The sequence below is a fragment of the Cebus imitator genome, unplaced genomic scaffold (assembly GCF_001604975.1).
Source record: "Cebus imitator isolate Cc_AM_T3 unplaced genomic scaffold, Cebus_imitator-1.0 Scaffold496, whole genome shotgun sequence".
Taxonomy (NCBI): Eukaryota; Metazoa; Chordata; class Mammalia; order Primates; family Cebidae; genus Cebus; species Cebus imitator.
Window position 1 is genome coordinate 605,557 of NW_016107811.1, and position 21,737 is coordinate 627,293.

Sequence of the window (21,737 nt, forward strand, 5' to 3'; positions counted from 1 at the left end):
CCTGTAACCTCACCTCCTGTAACCTCACCCCCTGCAACCTCACCTCCTGTAACCTCACCTCCTGTAACCTCACCTCCTGCCTACATGCTGGTTCCCTCCCATGTAGCACCAGGACTGGTCTGTTACTAACAGAATGTGGACAGGATGACAGAAGATCCCGGTGTCTGCCTGGGCTCTCTTGCTCCCCCTGGATCACCACTCAGAGGAGGCCAGCTGCCATGAGTGAGGACACTTAGCCTATGGAGAGGACAGGCAGTGAGGGGCTGAGGTCTCTGGCCAACAGCCTGCAAAGAATTGAGGCCTCCTGCTGATAGCTTTGAGAATGAGCTCGGAAGTGTATGTTCCCCAATGGAGCCTTCGGATGACTGCAGCCCCGACTGACAGCTTTAACGGCAACCTCGTGAGACCCTGAACCAGAACCCCCCTGCTACGTTCTGGGTAATGAGTTACACAACAGTAGAAAACTAACACAGATATATTTTCTGTTTGTCGTGAGGGAGGCAGAAGTGGCATTGTCATCTCAGATTTTGGCATGGGAAACAGAGGCAGGTAAGCCATGTGGGTGAGGTTTTGGACCACATGTAGGTCTACAGCCAGGAGAGATGCTGAGCCAATATTCCTGGGTCTCAAACTGTGGGCACAGCCCCTGACATTCCAGAAGATCCCTCTTCACTTTTAAAAAAAGTAGTTAAAAAAAAAGGAAAAAGAAACACTTGGGACACACAGAAAAAGAGTAATTACTATTATGTCCTGATATCCGCTCCATTTTATGCCCAGCTGGAGAGAGTGCTGTGGTTCCTTTTCCTGTGCCGTTAAACATTCTTGGACAGCATCGTTTTCGTGGCTGCGTTGCATTCCACCATGTGGCTGTACTACATTATGTCATACATTATCCAATCTCCTACTTTTGGGTCCATAAGTGCTTTATAATTTCCAATACTCTAAAAAGGCTAAGGCAAACATTGTAGCTGAATCTTTCCACTCATGAATTTTTTAAAGGATAAATTCCTGTAAGTGAAAATGCTAGGTAACAGGTCTGCACTTTTAAAAAATGCTTTTGTTATTAATTTTAAAATGCCTTTCACAACAGTTGTACTAATTTACACTCCCATCATCAGCAACTCAAGAGAACGACCATTTCTCTATAACCCCTGACAGCACCCAATATTATAGTATTTTGATCTGCTTATTTTCAGATGAAAAATAATATCTCATTGTTTTCCTTTGCAAGTTTTGATGCCTTGTAAGTTTCCTTATATCTTCATTTGCTTAGCAGATATTTGCATTTATTTGCTTGTGACTCTTCTAATGCTATGTGGCACTCAATTATTTCCTAATGGTGTGCCGGTGTTTATCTTTTTCTTAATAATTTATAAGAGCTCTTTGTATATCCGAGATATTAATTCTGTGCATTAATTCCTTATCACATTCATTGCCCCTTTTCACTTCTGATCCATCTACACAAACTCATGATTCTAAATATTTCTGCTGGCCGGGCACAATGGCATATGCCTGTAATCCCAGCACTTTGGGAGGCTGAGGCAGGAGGATCGCTTGAGCTCAGGAGTTGGAGAGACCAGCCTAGACAACACAGTGAAACCCTGTCTCTACCAAAAAATTTTTTTAAAATTAACCAGGCTTAGTGGTGCATGACTGAAGTCTCAGCTACTTGGGAGGCTGAGGTGAGAGGATGGCTTGAACCTGGGGGGTAGAGGCTGCAGTGAGCTGAGATCGTACCGCTGCACTCTAGCCTGGGCAACAAAGCCTGACCCTGTCTCAAAACAGAACAAAACAAACCACTGAATATTTCTGCTTTCCCAGCTTGGTTCCGACCCAGTCCTCTACTAGTTCGTTATCTATACACATTTTTTTTAAATTTTTTAAATTTTTATTTACTTATTTTGAGACAGAGTCTCTCTGTCATCCAGGCTGGAGTGCAGTGGCTTGATCTCGGCTCACTACAACCTCTGTCTCCTGAGTTCAAGTGATTCTCCTGCCTCAGCCTCCTGAGTAGCTGGGATCACAGGCCCCTGCCACCATGACTGACTAATGTTTGTATTTTTAGTAAAGACGGAGTTTCACCATGTTGGGCAGGCTGGTCTTGAACTCCTGACCTCAAGTGATCCACCCCTCTCAGCCTCCCAAAGTGCTGGGATTACCGACGTGAGCCACTGCACCCTGCCTTAGTTATTATTTTCTTCTTATTTGGCTTATTTCTTCAAGAAAAACATATTATTTTTATTAGCAGAAAACTGTCAGGGGTTTCTCTGGTGAGCCCGAAACCCACTCTTGGATTGATGTTTTTAGTAAGCGGAGATTTTGTTCCTGAAGCTCGCTGCTAGCTCAGAGCCAGCCTTGCCCATTGCTGTCAATGAAAGTGAGGCCAAAAGTCAAGGTCAGTCACGGGAATGGATTGCTCTTCCCGGCTAGTCCTAGCCTGCGCATGCACTCGTGCAAGGCGTACTGCAGCTTCAGTCAGGGAACACGTCCCCCTCACCAGGCTGGCAAACCGACCACGCTCTTCACAGCCACTTCCCACCTTTGCCCTGGCCAGCGAGAGGACCTGTTCCTTTTAGGGAACCTGCCCAATTGCAGAGGTGCCAAGATGCCTGTGTGGGTCTCAAACACCCAGCCATGTCCTGAGAGATAAAGCCTCTAGTTGCCTTCACCTGAGCACGGCCAACAGGCCATGTTCTGGGCGTGAACAGGGCTCCCCCTTCTCAAGGCCAAGACCCGTCTCCAGCTTTCTATGCGGTGTGTTGCTACCGTATTTCTTTTTTAGCTCAAGTGAGAGGTAACCTTGATCTTGAACCCTCCAATGGCTTCCCACAGCACCTAGAAAAAAATCCAAACTTTCTGGCATGGCCTCCAAGGTTCTGGGTACCCAACCCCTGCCTACCACTGGCCTCCCACCCTGGGCCTCAGCACATGCTTCTCTGTTCCTGGGACACTCTTCCCCATGTTCTTTACTTGACTGGCTCCTTCGCATTCAAGTTTCCAGAGAGGTCTTTCCGAGTGTCTTACCTAATACATTCCTTGAAAGTCTCTATCGCATCACTGTGTTGGATTTGTTCACAGCACCCGTCCCTGTCTGATGTCATCTTAATGGCTGTGTGCACCCTTGTTCCTTGTCTGTCTCTTGGCTGGGTCACACAGCTCCTGAGAACACGGACCTTGGCTGTGTTGTCTGCATGAACCAGAAGGTTCTTGGATCCCCTATAGCACCCACCACTCCCCCACCCTGGGCCATGCCTGCAGGTTGCAGGTCTGAACACATGGTGGGGCAGATGGCCCAGGCCCTCTCGCTGATGGAGGCTCGCCGTGTGTCAAACATGGTGCTAACCTCTCGGCCAGCATCGCTCTATTTTATTCCAGTTCCATCACTTTCCAGCTGTGCAACTTTGTATAAGCTACCTAAGTTTCCTTATCTGCAAGATTGCTGAGCATTCAGTGGTACCAGGTGTCTCGGCTTAGAACAGTCCCTGGCCCATTGTACGTCCTCCACAGGTGTGACTGACTACTGTCTTAATGATAACCCTGCTGGGTGGGATTTCTGATCTCCAGTTCATAAGTAACAACTCCAAGGCTTTCGAGTATAATAGCTCATCTAAAAAATGGCTGGGTTGGCCGGGCACGGTGGCTCACGCCTGTAATCCCAGCACTTCAGGAGGCCGAGGTGGGTGGATCATCTGAGATCGGGAGTTCGAGACCAGCCTGACCAACATGAAGAAGCCCCGTCTCTACTAAAAATAAAAAATTAGCTGGGCATGGTGGTGCATGCCTGTAATCCCAGCTACTTGGGAGGCTGAGGCAGGAGAATCACTTGAACCCGGGAGGTGGAGGTTGTGGTGAGCCAAGATCGTGCCGTTGCACTCTAGCCTGGGCAAGAAGACCAAAACTCCATCTCAAAAAAAAAAAAAAAAAAAAAGAAAGAAAATGGCTGGGTCAGGACTCTAGGTCCCAAAGCCCATAGTCTTCAGTGTCATATATTCTATTTCCAGAGATGGAAGTAACTGGTCTGAAGTCTCTTTCCTTTCCAGTAACTCCCTCCATGAAAACATACAACTAGCTCCTTCTGTACTCCTCCACATTCCCCCCCCATCCATCTTCAGGGCATTCTCCCATCTCACCATTTTGGCCAGGCTGATCTCGAACTCCTGACCTTGTGATCCACCTGCCTTGGCCTCCCAAAGTGCTAGGATTACAGCCGTGAGCCACCACACCAGGACCTAAACATTTTTAATGGAGACGAAGGTGCTCTGTTCTGGAAAAATATGCCACTAAGAACATTGGTTAGTAAGGAAGAAAAACAAGCATCAGGATTTAAGGCAGAGGGGATAGGCTAACTCTACTGTTTTGTGCAAATGCAGTCAGGTTTATGATCAGGACTACCCGTATCCATAAAGCTACTAACCCCCAAGCCTTGAAGGGAAAAGATAAACACCAGTTGCCAGTCTTTGTCCAAGAAGGCCTGGATACCCAGAACTCCTTTTCTGGATTGGTTGAATGTTTTGTCCCTGAAAAACTGCCTTTTAAAGTTCTTTTGATATTGGACAATATCCCTGGCCACCCAGAACCTCAGGAGTTCAACTTGCCAGTAAACACAATGCTTCTAATTCAGCCTCTAGATCAGGAAATCATAAGGACTCTTAAGACTTACCACACATGGTACTGACCAGATGCGGTGGCTCACACCTGTAATTCCAGCACTTTGGGAGGCCGAAGTGGGTGGATCACTTGAGGACAGGAGTTTAAGAGCAGTGTAACTGAACAGAAATATATCGTAATTTCTTTCTGGCTTTTTCATTTCTCTAAAAATGTTTCTATATGGTACCAATTCTTCTTTGACCATGTGCTTTAGTTTCAGTGCCCGTATCACGGGAGGGTCTACACCATAAAAGAAGTCAAGAGCAGTCTTGAATAACTGGACCTTTCTGCCAGATTGTCTAACGTCAATTCGTTCACTGGTACTGCTTCTTCTATGGCTTCCTCCTCATTGTCAGGCACTGGTTCCAATTGTCTTCTGTTCATTCCTCTAGAGTGATGTCTATTAGCTCTTGAATTTCTTCAAGAATCATATCTTTTCATTTGTTTGTTTGTTTGAGGCAGGGTCTTGCTCTGTTGCCCTGGCTGGACCTCAGTGGCACAATCATGGCTTTGATGTCTAGGGCTCAAGTCATGGCTTTGATGTCTAGGGCTCACGTGCTGCTCCCACCTCAGCCTCCTAAGTAGCTGGGACTTCAGGCATGCACCACCATACCTTGTTAATTTTTGCATTTTTTGTAGAGAAGAGGTTTCACCATGTTGTCCAGGCTGGTCTTGAACTCTTAGGCTCAAGCAATCCACCCACCTTGGCTGCCCAAAGTGTTGGGATTACACGCGTGAGCCGCTGCACCCATCCAAGAGTCATATTTTGAACCCTTCATTACGACATACCTTTTTTGCATATCCACAGTCTTTCATGATTTCCTTAACTGGCTCTGTGGTAAATCCTGTGAGGTCATGCACAAGTTTTCTCCAATAGCTGGAATTTATTGCATCAGGCTTGATGACTTTCACAGCTTTTTCTGTAACAATGATGGCATCTTCAACACGTAATCCTTCTAGACGTTCATGATATTCTCTCTACAGAGCTTATCTTCCTTCGTGTTGACAATCTCTTCCATATAGTACCAGGTATAATGGGTAGTGAGTCTTTTTTTTTTGAGACAGAGTCTTGCTCTGTCACCCAGACTCGAATGCAGTGGCATGATCTCGGCTCACTGCTACCTCCACCTCCTGTGTTCAAGCAATTCTCCTATCTCAGCCTCTCTAGTAGCTGAGATTACAGATGCCCATCAGCATGCCCAGCTAATTTTTGTATTTTTAGTAGAGACGGGTTTCGCCATGTTGGCCAGGCTGGTTTTGAACACATGACCTCAGGTGATCTGCCCATCTTGGCCTCCCAAAGTACTGGAATTACAGGCATGAGGAAAAAAGGATAGACTTTTATAATGATCCACTTCCACTTAATGAATAGTAAATACATCTTCTCTTTCTTATGATTTTCTTTTTAAATTTTTAATTAAAAACTTTTTTTTTTTTTTTAGAGACAGGCTCTTACTATGTTGCCTGGGCTGGTCTCGAACTCTTGGCCTCAAGTGATCTTCCTGCCTGGGCCTCCCAATGTGCTGGGGCTGCAGGCAGAAGCCACTGTGTCCAGTCAGTTTCCTTAATAACATTTTATTTTCTCTAGCTTACTTTATTATGAGAATTCAGTCTTGAACACATGTAACATGTAAGATACATGTTAACTGTTTATGTTATTGGTAAGGCTTCTGGTCAGCAGAGTTAAGTTTTGGGGGAGTTGAAAGTTATATGTGGATTTTCAACTGTGCAGGGGTCAGCACCCCTAACCCTCACACTGTTCCAGGTTTAATTACGTACATATAAATAATTTTGCAAAAGACACTCCAGCAACTGCTAACAGCAATTGCCTCCTAGTGGAGGGACTGAGCGACTGGAAGCTAGGAGGGAGAGGCAGACCTTCCACGGCAGGTCCTTTGCTTCTGAAGTTTAAACTGTCCAACTGCGATGCTTTGCCTAAATATAAAAGTGCTTATTTATAAATAGATAAGTTATTCTGAGTGGGGAGAGTTGTATGCATGTGGATATTGGTGGGCGAGGGCAATCCAGAGGGAGGAACAGCCGGGCCAAAGGCATGTAGGAGAGAAAGCTGGCTGCAAAGCCACCCGTGCCTGAGGACAGTGGTGGCACTCCACCAACATCGCACAGGGGCTCATCGGGCCTTCTTGTTGAGTTCCGATCAGTGGGGGCATTTCACGGTCCCAGGTATAAGCTCTCTCTGGACAGGCCCGTGGCCACGGTGTTGGGGCACTTTATCTCCTCTGTTTCATTTACACCTTGTTCCACTCTCAAGGAGTAGGGCTTAGGAATGATGTCTACTGGACAGAGAAGAAGAATGAAGCTCAGAGAGGTTAAGTAACTTGCCCAAGGTCACATAGCCATTAAGCAGCCTGGGTGGACCTAGGGCTGTATATTCCTTCCTCTCCAGAATTCTATAGATCAGGGTGAGAAAAGGTGGGGAGTGGGTGGAAAGAGTTAAGCACCCAAGAGTGAGCAACCAGGCTCTTCCCTGGATTTTCTCGGCCAGCCCCCTCCCCCTTCTACCCAGGTAGTTATCTGGCCTGGGCCCCATGCACAACCCCCACTCTTCCCCCTCCTGCTGGCCGAAGGCAGGAAGGAGGCACAGATGGCAGGCGGGGAAGAGGCCCCCAGCCAGGCTCACCCAGCTGTCACTTTGGAGAGCACCATGCATCTCACCCTCCTCCTCCTCCATTGAACAATTGGGAGCTGGTCAGCCTGGCCCCAGCTGTTCCCTCTTCCTGGTCCAGGGATCCTACCGACCCAAGCTTCCGGGGCTTCTGTCTCCAGGGAAGGAGAAGCGCAGAGTTTCAGAAAGTCAGAGCTGGCAAGACCTCAGAGGACAACGGGCCCAACATCTCGTTTTACGGATGGGGAAACTGAGGCCCAGAAAGGCAAAAGAACTCGCCCAAGGTTACAAAGAACCAGGCAGAGAAGCTAGGCTTCCTAACTGCCAGTGAAACGTACGAGTTTGGGGTGCCCCACAGGAATGAGGGGTGCTCAGGTCTACTGCATTGCCCCCTTCCCACCAACTTTCAGCCAGAACAGTTCTGCCTGTCCTGATTTTATACAATAATATTCCCCTCTGATTTTATTTCCACAGTCTTTAATCTGGGGCTACAGACCCTGCTGGGAGGTTTGTGAGCTTGGGCAGGAGAAAATTTAAATCTATATTTTCACCAGCCTCTAACTGAAATCTCACACTTCTTTTGTGCATACGTGTAGGCAGCAGCCCCCCGACAAGATTAGCTGAACCTATAATGTGTTCATCAGTAGACACCACAGATATTTCCAGTTCTCTTCTGCTAGTATCATCTCAAAATATTTACGCTCATCACGACTTTGAAATTAGCTTCATGACTGTGTCCTACATGGTCATAGTTCGTAATGCATAGATATGAAAGCACTTCTAATACAGCACAAATCTGGTATACATTTTGATAACTGTATTTCTTTTCCTTCTTTTTTTTTTTTCTTTCTTGAGACAGGATCTCATTTTATCACCCAGGCTAGAGTACAGTGGCATGAGCACGGCTCACTGCAGCCTCCACCTCCCCGGGTTCGAGTGATGCTCCCACCTCAGCCTCCCAAGTAGCTGGAACTGCTAGCCTATGCCACCAGACCTGGCTAATTTTTTTGTATTTCATAGAGATGGTGTCTTGCTCTGTTGCCCAAGCTGGTCTCAAACTCCTCGGCCCAAGCAAGCCTTCCACCTTGCCTCCCAAAGTGCTGGGATTACAGGCGTAAGCCACTGTGCCTGGTCTGTGTTTCAGTATAATTGGTTTCTTTTGTAATCCTATTTTGTATACTTAAAAACTTTATTCTCTGAAGGGGTCTACGGATTTTTCTAGACTGCCAAAAGGAAGTGTGCCTGACTCCCCAAAAAGTTAAGAATCTGTTTTATTTGAATAAAAGTACTCAAGGGCCGGGCGCCGTGCCTCACACCTGTAATCCTAGCATTTTGGGAGGCCGAGGCAGGCGGATCACAAGGTCAAGAGTTTGAGACCAGCCTGGCCAACATGGTGAAACCCCATCTCTATTAAAGATACAAAAAATTAGCCGGGCATTGTGGTGCAGTGCCTATAATCCCAGCTACTCAGGAGGCTGAGGTAGGAGAATTGCCTGAACCCAGGAGGTGGAGGTTGCCATGAGCCAAGATCATGCCATTGCACTCCAGCCTGGGTGACAGGGCAAGACTCTGTCTTAAAAAAAAAAAAAAAAAGTATTCAAAATAAAAGTTAATACTTCTGATTACAATTTTTGATTAAAAAAGAATACTTTTTGAATAAAGAGTATTAAAAATAAAAGTTAAAAACTCAAGTTTGCAAACTTTTGTACTCTGTCTGTGACTCATAACATGAAAGCAGAATTCTCATGAGATAAATGAGCAAACTGTGCATCAGGGGACTGCACCCTAGCTGGGAAGTGTGCATCAGAGCCCCGCAAGCCAGGATCACACCAGCAGACTTGCACTGAGAGGTGTGTCCTGAGCCAGGCTCCTTCCAGGCTTTACGAAACACCTCACTGACTCCTCAGCGTAGCCTCGGGATGAGGACTAGCATGTTTCTCATTGTGCAGCCAAGGAAACTGAGGCACAGCTGCATTAGATAACTTAGATAACTTGCCCAAAGAACATGGCTAGCAAACGGTATAGTCAGGATTTAAAGCCAGGCCAGCTGATGCAGACCCTGTACTCCTAACCCCGGGGCATACTGCCTCTTTGTCTAGGTAGATAGAAGCCTCTCACGGAAGTCCCTAAGGTGTTGCTGTTGTTTGGATTCTTCTCTTGGTGGGGGAGAGGGCGTGGGAAAAATGGGATTGTCCTGAAGCGTTTGCTGTCAGGATCAATCATCTGGCACATAGGGCACTAACTAGCTGTGCAACCTTGACCAAGTGTCTTGCCCTCTCTGGGCCTCAGTGTCGCCATCTATAAATTGCAGCGTTCTAAGCACATACCCTCCACCTCTCATGCTCACCTGACGACCCACTTGGAAACTCAGGCAAAGGTTGCTTAGCAACTGAGGTCTTGGCTGAGAGGAACGGAAAGCAGGGAGACAAGAAGTGGTATGTGACGCTGATGTCACAGAGCTGTCTCTTGGAAGAGGCTGTGAATGCTGGGACCAACGCTTCCTCTCACACCCCTCCAACAAGTCAAGAGCCTTGGGATGGGAGCTGGGGGCAGGGACATGACGAAGGCCATTCCGGAAAAGGAAACTGCCCTAAGGACTAAATCAGGCCTCAGGTTTCTCAGGTGCGGCAAACAGGTGGCCATTGTTCTGGAAGGTGCCAGAAGAAAGGCCTCGGCCAAGGTCTCTGGGCCCCAGCTGCCCCCAGGGAGCTGTTTCAAGTCAGGTGACTTTAGTTCCTCTCCCCAGGCCCTTCCTGCACCCTAAATCAGTTTCGTTCCTTGAAGTACTGAGAGTCACGGACACATAAGGAGAGTGCTTCCAAAGCTACAGGCTCTGACAAGACAGGACAGGCAAGTCTCTACCTGGCCTCCTGGTGGGAGGGCTTGGGGACATCCACACAGGATGCCCTGTGTGCACAGATCTCGTGCAGGCTGAAATTCCACTATGACCAACACAGTCCTTTGGGTCTCAAGAGTTCGATCTTAAATCTCACCCTATTCTTAACCAAATGCAAATATCCTTGGTAAAGGAAAGCCATTGTTACCATCCACACGTGTGAGTTTGGATTCTGAGAAATGGCTGAGGGCAAGGATTCTGGGGAAGGAGGTCAGAGGGTGTCCAGGCATATCATGTAACCTTGGATAAGACACTTCTCCAAATCAGTCGGGTGTGGTGGTGTGCATCTCTCGTCCCAGCTACTCAGGAGGCTGAGGCAGGAGAACTGCTTGAACCTGGGAGACAGAGGTTGCAGTGAGCCCAGATCGTGCCACTGCACTCAAGTCTGGCCAACAGAGAGAGACTCTGTCTCAAAAAAAAAAAAAAAAAAGACACTTCTCCTTTTTGAGATCAGGACAAAGTACTTGAATACATATCCCTGGGGTCCCCTCTGACTCTGGCATTGTGTCAGCGTAAGGCTGGGATTAGGGCACTGGAGAGGGGGGCCAGTGAGAGGTACAGACTGAGGACTGTGTGACTTCAGGCTGGCTTGGAGCAGAGAACTCAAGTTCATTCAGTGGGGCTGTGCATCTGCGCCAGCTAGACTCCACAGAGCCCCCGTCTCAGTTCCAGCACCGTTTTCTCCCACCAACCTGGATCGTGTAATAACAGAAGCAATATAGCCCGGATTTGTTGAGCACTTGCTTTATGCCAGGCACTGCGGTGAAACCATTACACGCTGGCCAGGTGCGGTGGCTCACGCCTGTAATCCCAGCACTCTGGGAGGCCGAGGTGGGCGGATCACAAGGTCAGGAGTTCGAGACGAGCCTGGCAAACATGGTGAAACCCCATCTCTACTAAAAACACAAAAATTAGCTGGGCATGATGGCGGGGACCTGCAGTCTCAGCTACTCCAGAGGCTGAGGCAGAAGAATCGCTTGAACCCTGGAGGTGGAGGTTGCAGTGAGCCGTGATCGTGCCTTTGCACTCTAGCCTGGGCAACAGAGTGAGACTCTACCTCAACAAAAACAACCTTTACATGCCTTCCCTCATTAAACCCTGGCAGGCAGCCCAACTCCAGATAAACAGGCAGGCTGGCTTGGGAGGGGCATCCGCAGGCTCCGTGACAGCCGTGGACCCTCCCTAGAATCCCCCACCTCCAGGCACCCAGCCTGGCATCGCCACCCCAGCCATGCCTCCCTGGAGACCCTGCACCACCATCCCTGTTCCCTTTTAGGCACAAATGACTTGCCTGCGGGTGGCTTCCTCTCGAAGTAGCTCACTGCTAGGAATACTCACGGACTGTGCCAGACAGCAGCAGCAGAAAGGCCGAAGACAAGCCCCCCACTTGCTGGCCACAGGCTCCAAAGCCCACCAAAGCTAACTGGCTTGCTAGGACAGGGTGACCCGGAGATGGGCCCAAGTCATGGGCGTCCTCGTGGCTCCTGTTTACTAGTAGGTGCTGTGGGCCAGGCTGCTTGCTAAGCACTGTATACGGCACCTTGTTTAATCACCTCAGCACCCCGAGAAACACACGCTATTATTATTTCACAAACAGGGAGGCTGAGAAACAGATGTTGGTTCCAGGCCTTGACAGGAAAATGGGTAGCGGACCAGGCAGACTGGCAGATGCTTCAGGGGCCAGGCCAGAGCCTCGGGGCAGAGTTAGAGCCCATGGCCTGACTTCACAGAGTCCTAGTGAACCAGCTACTGTCATTTTCAGCCTCCCTGGCTCTGCAAAGAATGGGAGGGATGGAGCCAGGAAGACAGCTCAGCTGTAGACCCCGGCCCAAGGCAGAGGGATGGATTCTTTGACCTCCCATGTCACCCACCAGCCAGGCTGCATCTCCAACCCCCTGGACTCCAAATCCAGAGAACGCCCATTCCATAACCTTGTGATAAAATGACAGAGCGACACTGCCATTTCTGCTGAAGGGCTTGCCTTCACTTTCCTCAAAAATCAGCAGCCATTCTTCCAAAAAAGGAAAAGCACAGGCAAGGCTGTCAATCTCAGGCCTCAGACGAATGAGACAAAGTTACGACTTTTCTCTTTGAGAGCGCTTTTCTCCTCCCTTTTCCAAAGTCACTTACTGTACATCCAGGCTGTCATGGGCTTTGAGATGCAAATTGCACCAAGCGGAAGGCAGCTTGAAGAACAAAGAACGATTGAGGAAAGATCTGAAAAATGGATTTGGAAAAGGCTCTCTGAATTCCCTTGGAGAGGCGGAGACCTCACTGCAGTGCGGTGATGAAGGTTCAGGCTTTTTTTTTTTTCCGGGGGAGAGAAGGTTTGAGGAGCTCAGAGCTGATTGTGGGGGAGTGATGGGGTGTTACAGAAATCTGGAATGGGAACGCAGGCTTCGAGGGGGCAAACAAAACATGATTTTAGTACAGTCCTCAGCCACCGAGCTGGGCACCTTTCCTCCCGACCCTTCTTTTAATATTAGGCCTTAGACATGCTGTGAGCTGTGGAGCTAATGGAGCTAATGGATCCACCAACTTCTAGATTCAACTCCAGAGTTAGGCAGTCAGGTCATACAATGCCATTCTAAGGGCTTTTAGGGAAGGATGCAGCCCCTTTCAGTCTGGGTAGTCCCTGCAGGCTGCTGCATTCTCGCTGGGATCTGGTGGGGATGGGCTGCCAGGATCAGCAAAGAGACCCGTCTCAGGGGAGACGGGAATCTGCCTCTGTGACTGGCCATAGCTCAGCCCAGTGGCCCTTGGCTAAGGACCTACTGTGAGCCAGCCCCTGTGCTGCAAACCAGACAAGTTCCCCACGCCTGCGGGCTCTCGGTCCAAGAGGGGCAGCCAGCTGGACTAGAAACTCCACGTGGTCAAGACTTGGTCTTGTTTACTGCTTCCTCTTTGGTCCCGGAACTCTGACTGAGACCTGGCGGGCTTTCAATACTGGTCTGTTGGATGGATGGCTGGGTGTGTGGGTGGGCCAGTTTTGCCTCCAGACTGCAGGAGCGATGCTATCTTGTCTGGACCTCTGCTCCAGGACCCTCCCCTGCTTCCCCTTGCCAACTAGAATTGTTGCTTCATTCCTTCAAAGAGGAAGCTTCCCCAGATCTGCTGCACTTGTATGGAGTTTGGAAATACCTACTTGGCTTTCCAAAGAGATGGACACACGGGGTATCAGCCCATCAGCGAGGTACAATAAAATGTTTGTTGAATTAACATTCATGGAAATCCTCTAAGACATCCAAATGGCAGTAGTAAAAATACAAGTCATATTTATAGAAATGCTTCCCTCTAATCTTCTGTAAGGTGGGCAGGCACATGGCTGGGAGGGCCCTGGGCTAAATTCTGACTGCTACTTCTGGGTTGTGTGGTCTTAAAGGAGTTACTTGACTTCTTTGAGCCTCTGTTTCTTTATCTGTAAAATGGGGAGAATAAGTATACTTTCATCATAGAACTTGAGGTGAGACTCAAACACAAAAGGTCTGTTAGATCCTTAAAAGCTCCTCAGGTCACACTACTGTGGTGAAGAAGGAGAATGTACTGACCTAGCCCCAGAGACCTGGTGTACAGCTTGGACTGAGCATGGCTGGGTTAGAGGGAGAACCCAGACTCTTGATATCTAGGTCAGGTTTCTTCTCTTTCTGCCAGGTGCCAGTTGGGGCAGCAGTAGCTCTGTTTCTAGCCCTGGTTATCCTGTGGCCTGGAGGTGGCAGGTAGTCGTGGTGGAGCGCAGCAGGACCCTGGGGAGGCCCCAGTGGTTAATCAGGCTGCTGGGCACAGGGCCTGCTCTCTGGAATATTCATGAGGCCCCTCCAGCTGTGCCAGGCAATCAGGGTGCTGATTGGTCCCCCATCTGCAGCTTAACATTCCGCTCAGAGCCCGCGGCTGAATGTTAACTAGGGAAAAAACTGGTACTGGTCTTCACAGGAGCAGCCTGAATAAGACATCCGGGGAAGACAGATCCGCTCCTTTGAGGTCTACCAGCCAGAACGTATCTGTTTACCAGCATCACAGGGTGGTGGAAAGAATCGAGGATTCAGAAATAAGTGAGCTGGTTTGGGGTCCATACTGTAGGCCTGGCTCTGCTGTCTCAGCTTCCCCAAGTGTGAAGTGCGGATGGATCTACCCACCTGCTAAGAGGATCAATGAAGACAGAGTTTGCTGGAACTGAGAGTGCTATACAAAAGCAAAGCATCATCCCACGATGATGGTTGGTAGTTTTTGTGAACATGGCTTCCTACTCTGTGGAAGAATTTTTAATCATAAATATGGAAATCTCAAGCAAGCTGGCTTTGAAGGGAATGGATCAAGGAGAGAAAAGCTCTGTGGAAGCTTCTGAGCCTCCCTCAGGAGGTGCGGCCTCGGGACAGGGATTTTGGGATCCTGGGCAGGTGTTATTTTCTCTTCTAGTCCAAATCTCTTAGAAAAGCAAGCTAGGAATGAGGGGAGATGCTGGACAGGAGAGGGAAAGAAATTTAGAGAAGAACTCCCAAAGTAGACAGTTCTCTGCGGCCTGCTGTTTGCTCAAGACAAGACTGAATGGGTACGCTGCATCCATTGAGCGTAGGGACAAGACCGTCCCACCATCAAGTCACGGCTCATAGCTAACGCTCAAAGTGATGATTTGCAGTCACCAAGAAACGGCCAGAATCTTTTCCGTGTTTGTATTGAAATACAGGAGACTGATTTCAGGGAGATTTCTATAAAACTGAGGAAGGAGAAACTGGAGCTAAAATAATCTGATCCTTTTTCTTCCTAGAAAATTGGCCAGTGTGGAACAGCATCTCCACTGCTGCCATATCAGCCACGGGTTCCCTCTCCTCCCACACCCCCAGCACCAACCAGGAGGCAGCCCTACGCCTGCAGGCCCAGCCCTGGCCACAGGAGGCGGTAGAGGGACGGCTGTGGCTTGGGCGGCCAGGGAAACCGACGCTGGCTCGAGCACCTAAGCCACCCGCTTTGGAGGAGGGACCCTGCGTCCCACAGTCCCCAGAGTCAGGGTCCTGCCTCAAACTACGTGAGCCTCGCAGATCAAAGAGCTGCCTCACCCTCCCACGGAGTCAGGAGTCCACCCCATCCCTCCCCATGCCTTTCACTCTGGGTCCTGCAGTTCTGCCTGAACTTTCTGCAGCGAGCCCATACTCAAGCATGACTCTGGGAGGAAACATTTGCAACATACACAAGGGAGGGCTGATGCTCAAGGTAGATGAGAACATCCATCTGGCCGGAGGGCAGCAGGCAAACCGAGCAGACGGGGCCCCTCGTCCGTGCCCGGGTGCATATCCTGCACTGAGCCCCTCTCCAGCCTGCAGGGCCTCTGAAACTTCAACAGCTCCCACTTCGCTTCAGGGAATGCCTTTTTTTTTTTTTTTTTTTTCAAAAGTACAAAACGTTAAGTGCTCCTTGTAAGAAATTTAGATCATACGGGCAAGGTAAAAGAAAATTAAAGAGCACTCATGGCCCCAGTACTTGGGAGATAACTTCTGACACTTGATGTATGTCTTTGCAGTCACTTCCAGATAGGTAAATGGATAGATATTTTTAATGTAATTAATCATATATTGCATTTCTTCACATAACAGTGTATCACATAAACAGTTTTCTCTGGTTAAATATTACTCTGTATCGTTGGTCCTCAGTGTATGGTCTGGGGATGCCTGGAGATCCCCAAGACCATTTTATGCAGTCCACTGGGTCAAAAGTATTCTCCTAATAATAAGACATCATCTGTCATTTCACTCTCCAGTGTAGAGTGGGGTTTTCCAAACGCTGCATGGCATGTGATATGCAAAGCCAGCCAGCTGATATTAAAGAGATTTGCAAAAGTGTAAAATGATGCTATTCGTCTCAACTTTTTTGTCTTAAAAAATAGTTGTTATTATTATTGTTATTATTATTTTTTTGAGACGGAGATTCACGCATTGCCCAGGCCGGAGGGCAACGGTGCGATCTTGGCTCACCACAACCTCCGCCTCCCAGGTTCAAGCGATTCTCCTGCCTCAGTCTCCCGAGTAGCTGGGATTACAGGCATGTGCCACCACGTCAGGCTAATTTTGTATTTTTAGTAGAGACGGGGTTTCTCCATGTTGGCCAGGCTGGTCTCGAACTCCCGACCTCGGGTGATCCACCCACCTCGGCCTCCCAAAGTGCTGGAATTACAGGCATGAGCCACCACACCTGGCCAAAAATAGTTATTTTTAATAAAATGTTTTTCAGGAGAACTTATCATTATGTAAGTTATGAAACAGATTTATAATTATGTAAGTTAATAAACACATATTTTAAAAGCTATTCATTTTTATTTAGAATGTGCTAAATATCGATATAAATAACTCATATAAACGAAAGTTCTTTGGGATCCTCAGTAATTGTTAAAAGTGGAACGTGATCCTGAGACTGAACGCTGGCGAACAAGACTGCTCTACAGCATCATTTTTTTTTTTTTTGAGACAGAGTTTCACTCTTGTTACCCAGGCTGGAGTGCAATGGCGCGATCTCGGCTCACCGAAACCTCCGCCTCCTAGGTTCAGGCAATTCTCCTGCCTCAGCCTCCTGCGTAGCTGGGATTACAGGCACGTGCCACCATGCCCAGCTAATTTTTTTTGTATTTTTAGTAGAGACGGGGTTTCACCATGTTGACCAGGGTGGTCTCGATCTCTTGACCTCGTGATCCACCCACCTCGGCCTCCCAAAGTGCTGGGATTACAGGCGTGAGCCACCGCGCCCGGCCTCTACAGCATCATTTTAATGACTGCATAGTGTCCCTTTGTGTGGCTCTCCCCTAATTTCTGTACCCCATTTCCTTACTGATGGACTTGCAGGTTGTTTCCAGCCTTTTCACTGTCATAAAAATATTGCAGAGCTGGTCACGGAAGCGCATGCCTGTGAGTACTAAATCACGTACAAAGGCTGCTGCACTTTGGGAGGCCGAGCTGGGCAGATCATCTGAGGGCAGGAGTTCAAGACCAGCCTGACCAACATGGAGAAACCCCATCTCCAATAAAAATGCAAAATTAACCAAGCATGGTGGCGCATCCCTGTAATCCCAGCTACTCAGGAGGCTGAGGCAGGAGGATCACTTGAACCCAGGAGGCCGAGGTTGCAGTGAGCCAAGACTGGGTCATTGCACTGCAGCCTGGGCGACAGAGCGAAACTCTGTCCCAAAAAAAAAAAAAAAAGAAAAAAAAAAGTTGCACAATCATTTAGTACGCATATAAACTGAAAACTTCTTGAAATGAGAGAAAATAACAGAAATCAATTGGTAGTGTGAGTTGTCACAATGAGTCCATGATTAATCAAGTTAAAGGAAATGTATTATACAGCATGTGAACAAAGTTTTAAAAAAGATGTATATTAAATATACCTTATACATATATATGTATATTTATATAACATACTTCTATATAGAAAGAAACTCAGTAAAGAGCACCTTCTTTCCTGCTGTCCATGAAGTCCTTACAAAGCCCGATCATATTCTAGACCAGTGCTACTCACAGTATAAAACATTTGTTACCATTACAGAAATTGAGAGGAAGCATTTAGAAACGTTTAAGCAATTTGACAGAAATTTTATTTCTATTGAGTATAATAAAAAATTGAAGCTTATAAAAATAATCAAGTACTAAAAAATGCTGCACACATATTTTGTAAACACACTTGAGACTATTTCTGTAGGATGAATTCCTAAAGTGGAATTGCTAGGTCAGTAGGCATGCACCCTTAAATATTAATAGAAAGTGCCAGCTTGCCTCCTTTACATCTTATCAAGAGTGTATTTGAGCACCTGCTCGCTCACATCTTTGGCAATACTGAAGATTATTACTCTTTTAAATCTTTTCCAATTAGTAGGTTAAAATATATATTTTTGTCTTCTGTGAATTGCTTATTCATATCTTTTGCTTATCTCTTTCTCTTTCTTTCTTTCTCTCTCTCTCTCTCTCTTTTTTTTTTTTTTTTTTTTTTTNTTTTTGAGCTGGAGTCTCACTCTGTCACCCAGGTTGGAATGCAGTGGCACGATCTCTGTTCACTGCAACCTCCGCCTCCCAGGTTCAAGCACTTCTCCTGCCTCAGCCTCCCCAGTAGCTGGGACTACAGACACACGCCACCACACCTGGTTAATTTTTGTATTTTAAGTAGAAACAGGGTTTAACCATATTGGTCAGGTTGGTCTCAAACTGTTGACCTCAGGTGATCCACCTGCCTTGGCCTCCCAAAGTGCAGGGATTACAGGTGTGAGCCACCACGCCCAGACTCTCTCTTTTCTTCCCTCCTTCCTTCCTTCCTTCCCTCCTTCCTTCCTTCCTTCCTTCCTTCCCTCCTTCCTTCCTTCCTTCCTTCCTTCCTCCCTCCTTCCCTCCCTCCCTCCCTCCCTCCTCCCTCCCTCCCTCCCTTCCTTCCTTCCTTTCTTTCATTTGTTTTGACACAGGATCTTTCTCTGTTTCCCAGGCTGGAGTGCAGTGAAGTGAAAATAGCTCACTGCAGCCTCCAATTTCTGAGCTCAAGCAATGCTCCCGCCTCAGCCTCCCAAGTAGCTGGGACTTCAGGGGCAAGCCACCATGCCCAGCTAATATATATATTTTTTAATTTGTAGAGACAGGGTCTCAGGGTCTCACTATGTTGCCCAGACTGGTCTCCAACTCCTGGGCTTAAGTGATCCTCCTGCCTTGGCCTCCCAGCATTGGGATTGCAGGCGTGAGCCACCGTGCCTGGCCCCAGTCTCACTTTTCTTTTGGGTTCTTTTTCTTATTGATTTTTCTGGAACTCTTTATATATTCTTTTCAGAAATACTTTGTCTATTATATATTGCAAATATCGTAGTCAAGTATGTGGCTTGACTTTTCATTTTGTTTGGATGTCTCATTGTAGTACAGAAACTATTTTTTAAAAATATATTCTAATCTATTAATCATTTCTTTTATGATTTGGGGGATTCCTGTCTTTCTTAGGAAGCCTTTCTTCGTTGCATGATTTTAAACATGCGCTCCATTTTCCTCTAATACACTTGTAGCTTTTCTTTCTTTTATTTTCTTTCTTTTTTTTTTGAAATGGAGTTTTGCTCTTGTTGCCCAGGCTGGAGTGCTGGCATGATCTCGGCTCACCACAACCTCCACATCCCGAGTTCAAGTGATTCTCTGGCCTCAGCCTCCCAAGTAGCTGGGATTACAGGCATGCACCATCACCCTCAGCTAATTTTGTATTTTTAGTAAAGACAGGGTTTCTCCATGTCCGTCAGGCTGGTATCGAACTCCCAGCCTCAGGTGATCTGCCCTCCCAAAGTGCTGGGATTAAGGCCATGAGCCACTTTGCCTGACCTCTTTTCTTTTTTTAGTGTTTATATCTTTAATGCATCTGGAATTAATTTTTGTTATGGTGTGAGGTGTTGACTGTTGACCCTTGTGAACCTAAAGTGGAACATGGCAGGGTGCCAGCAATGGGTTTGAGCCTCAGTAAGAACCAGCCCACCTGTTCCTGGGGACCTGCAGGCCTGGATGGATGGAGCTGAACGCGTGCCTGAGGCAACAGAGGCCCGAGGCCATCTGATTCGGGAGGGAAGGGAAATGCATGTGAAGATCCTTCTGAATGCGTTAGAGCAGCTGTGAGCCTTTGCCAAGCTGACCAGCAGAGCAGATAGCTTTCCCAGAAAAGTAACCAAACATCCTTAACGTGATGTGTGGTTCACTAGGAGCTTCTCGTCTATCATCTCGCTTAAGGCCAACGTGGCAGATGTAGGCAGAGGAGGGTTTCTGATCCTGCTTTTTACCATTACAGGAAAATAAGGGTCGGAGAGGTGAAGTGACATGCACACAGTCACAGGCTGGCAAGTGCAGAATCCAGACCTCCCGCCACCAAGCTCATGCTCCTTAGACCTCTCTGTGCACCAGGCTCTGTCCTCAGTGTCCCCGCAGCTGCCCCTTTGGTGGAAAGGAAAATCTTTTCCAAATCTGTGCTCCCCCACTGTGGGTAGGAGAGACTGGAAAAATCCATCCTCCACTACCAGCTGACAGTGAATTTTGAGAACCGAAGCTTCCTTCCACATGCACCTCTTCCTCCCCCTGAGCGATTTGGCGGAGGGTGGGAGTGGGGATGAGTCAGCCTGGGAAGGGGGAACTCAGCCATAAACAAGTGGGACTGACAGCGAGCACTTTCCCTGAAGCGCGTGACCTCCCACGGGCCTCTGGGGACTCCGCCTGAATGACTATGGCTTAAAAATTTCATGATCTAGGCTTGGCAGATTTAATCTGCTATATTCACGTAAGCAGCCACAGAAAGGGGAAACTCTTTAGATAGGAGATGGAGGATGGGGAAGAAGGTAAATTATTTCCAGTCTCTCAGTGGAAAGCAATTTAAAAAAAAAATGAGTGGGCTGGGCTCTGTGGCTCATGCCTGTAATCCCAGCACTTTGGGAGGCTGAGGCGGGTGGATCGCCTGAGGTCAGGAGTTTGAGACCATCCTGGCCAACATGGTGAAACCTCTCCTCTACTAAAAATACAAAAATTAGCTGGGTGTGGTGGCACATGCCTGTAATCCCAGCTACTTGGGAGGCTGAGGCAGGAGAATGGCTTGAACCTGGGAGGCGGAAGTTGCAATGAGCCGACATCGTGCCATTACACTCCAGCCTTGGGGACAGAGCAAGACTTCATCTCAAAAAAAAGAGAGTGGATCATTTTTGCAGTTGCTTGGTGTATAATACCTATGGCTGGGTCTTCATCCCTTCCGGCTCCAAACCAAGAGAACACTCAGGACTGAGGACACAGAGTGGTAAAGCTGGACCTGGTCTTGGATATCGGAGTGTTCCACTTCTTCAGGGAATGGAATCTTGTGTACACCAAGGGAGTGACTTGTCCAAGGGCACGCCTTTAGGCAAGCTCTGGAAAGCGATCTTAGGCCTGCTGGGTCCAGCACCCGCACCTGTTCTGCTGAATCTCGGGAAAACCCTAGAGAAGGCATGGTCACTAGACGCTTGATGAGGAAGTAAAAGGTGGGAACTCAGAGAGAAGTAGGGGCATCAGGCCTAAGAGAGACCAAGGAGGGCTTCTCTCGGCCCTGGGGCTGCAGCTGGGGTGAAGGTAGGGGCCACCTACCTGCTCCAGGGGGATGACGAGAAAGGAGCCGCCCCCTGCGCTCTCGGTGACGATGGCCAAGAAGCGGGCGTTGACAGCACAGAAGTGGTTGTCGTGCACATTCTTGGTGATGGGGATCCCATCGAAGCAGTGCTCCCGGTTGGCCACCTTCCCGTAGACGTTCCGGAACTTGGAGCTACGGTATTGCGGACGCCAAGACATCTGTGAGGGGTCAGGAGAGACAAGGGTCAGGCTGGGCCTTGGGGGAGGGAAGCTGAGGCTCAGAGGTGCAGCAGGTGAGCAAGCCCTTCGTCCCCCATCAGAAAGAGGTGGAAAGGAAGGAGCATCAAGAATTCAGGGCACACTCCTGTGCCCAGCCCGTTCTAGTGGACTTAATCTTTTAATATCATCTTACACAAACAAAGATTGGCATAGGGGCTTTTGGTACACATGTCTATCCCACTTTCTTTTTTTTATTTTTATTTTCTTATTTTTTTTTTTTTTT

At 48.0% G+C, this 21,737-nt stretch overlaps 1 protein-coding gene across 5 annotated transcripts in view; it reads right to left on the reverse strand.

Annotated features, from left to right (window-relative positions):
* CORO2B (coronin 2B) overlaps nt 1–21,737 on the reverse strand; it is a 164,831-nt gene that overhangs the window by 57,824 nt on the left and 85,270 nt on the right. For all 5 annotated transcript variants that reach the window (XM_037733147.1, XM_037733148.1, XM_017513585.2 and 2 more), the window contains exon 2: nt 21,254–21,454. In XM_037733147.1, coding sequence (XP_037589075.1) covers nt 21,254–21,454 — 201 coding nt within the window. The remainder of the gene's footprint in view (nt 1–21,253; nt 21,455–21,737) is intronic.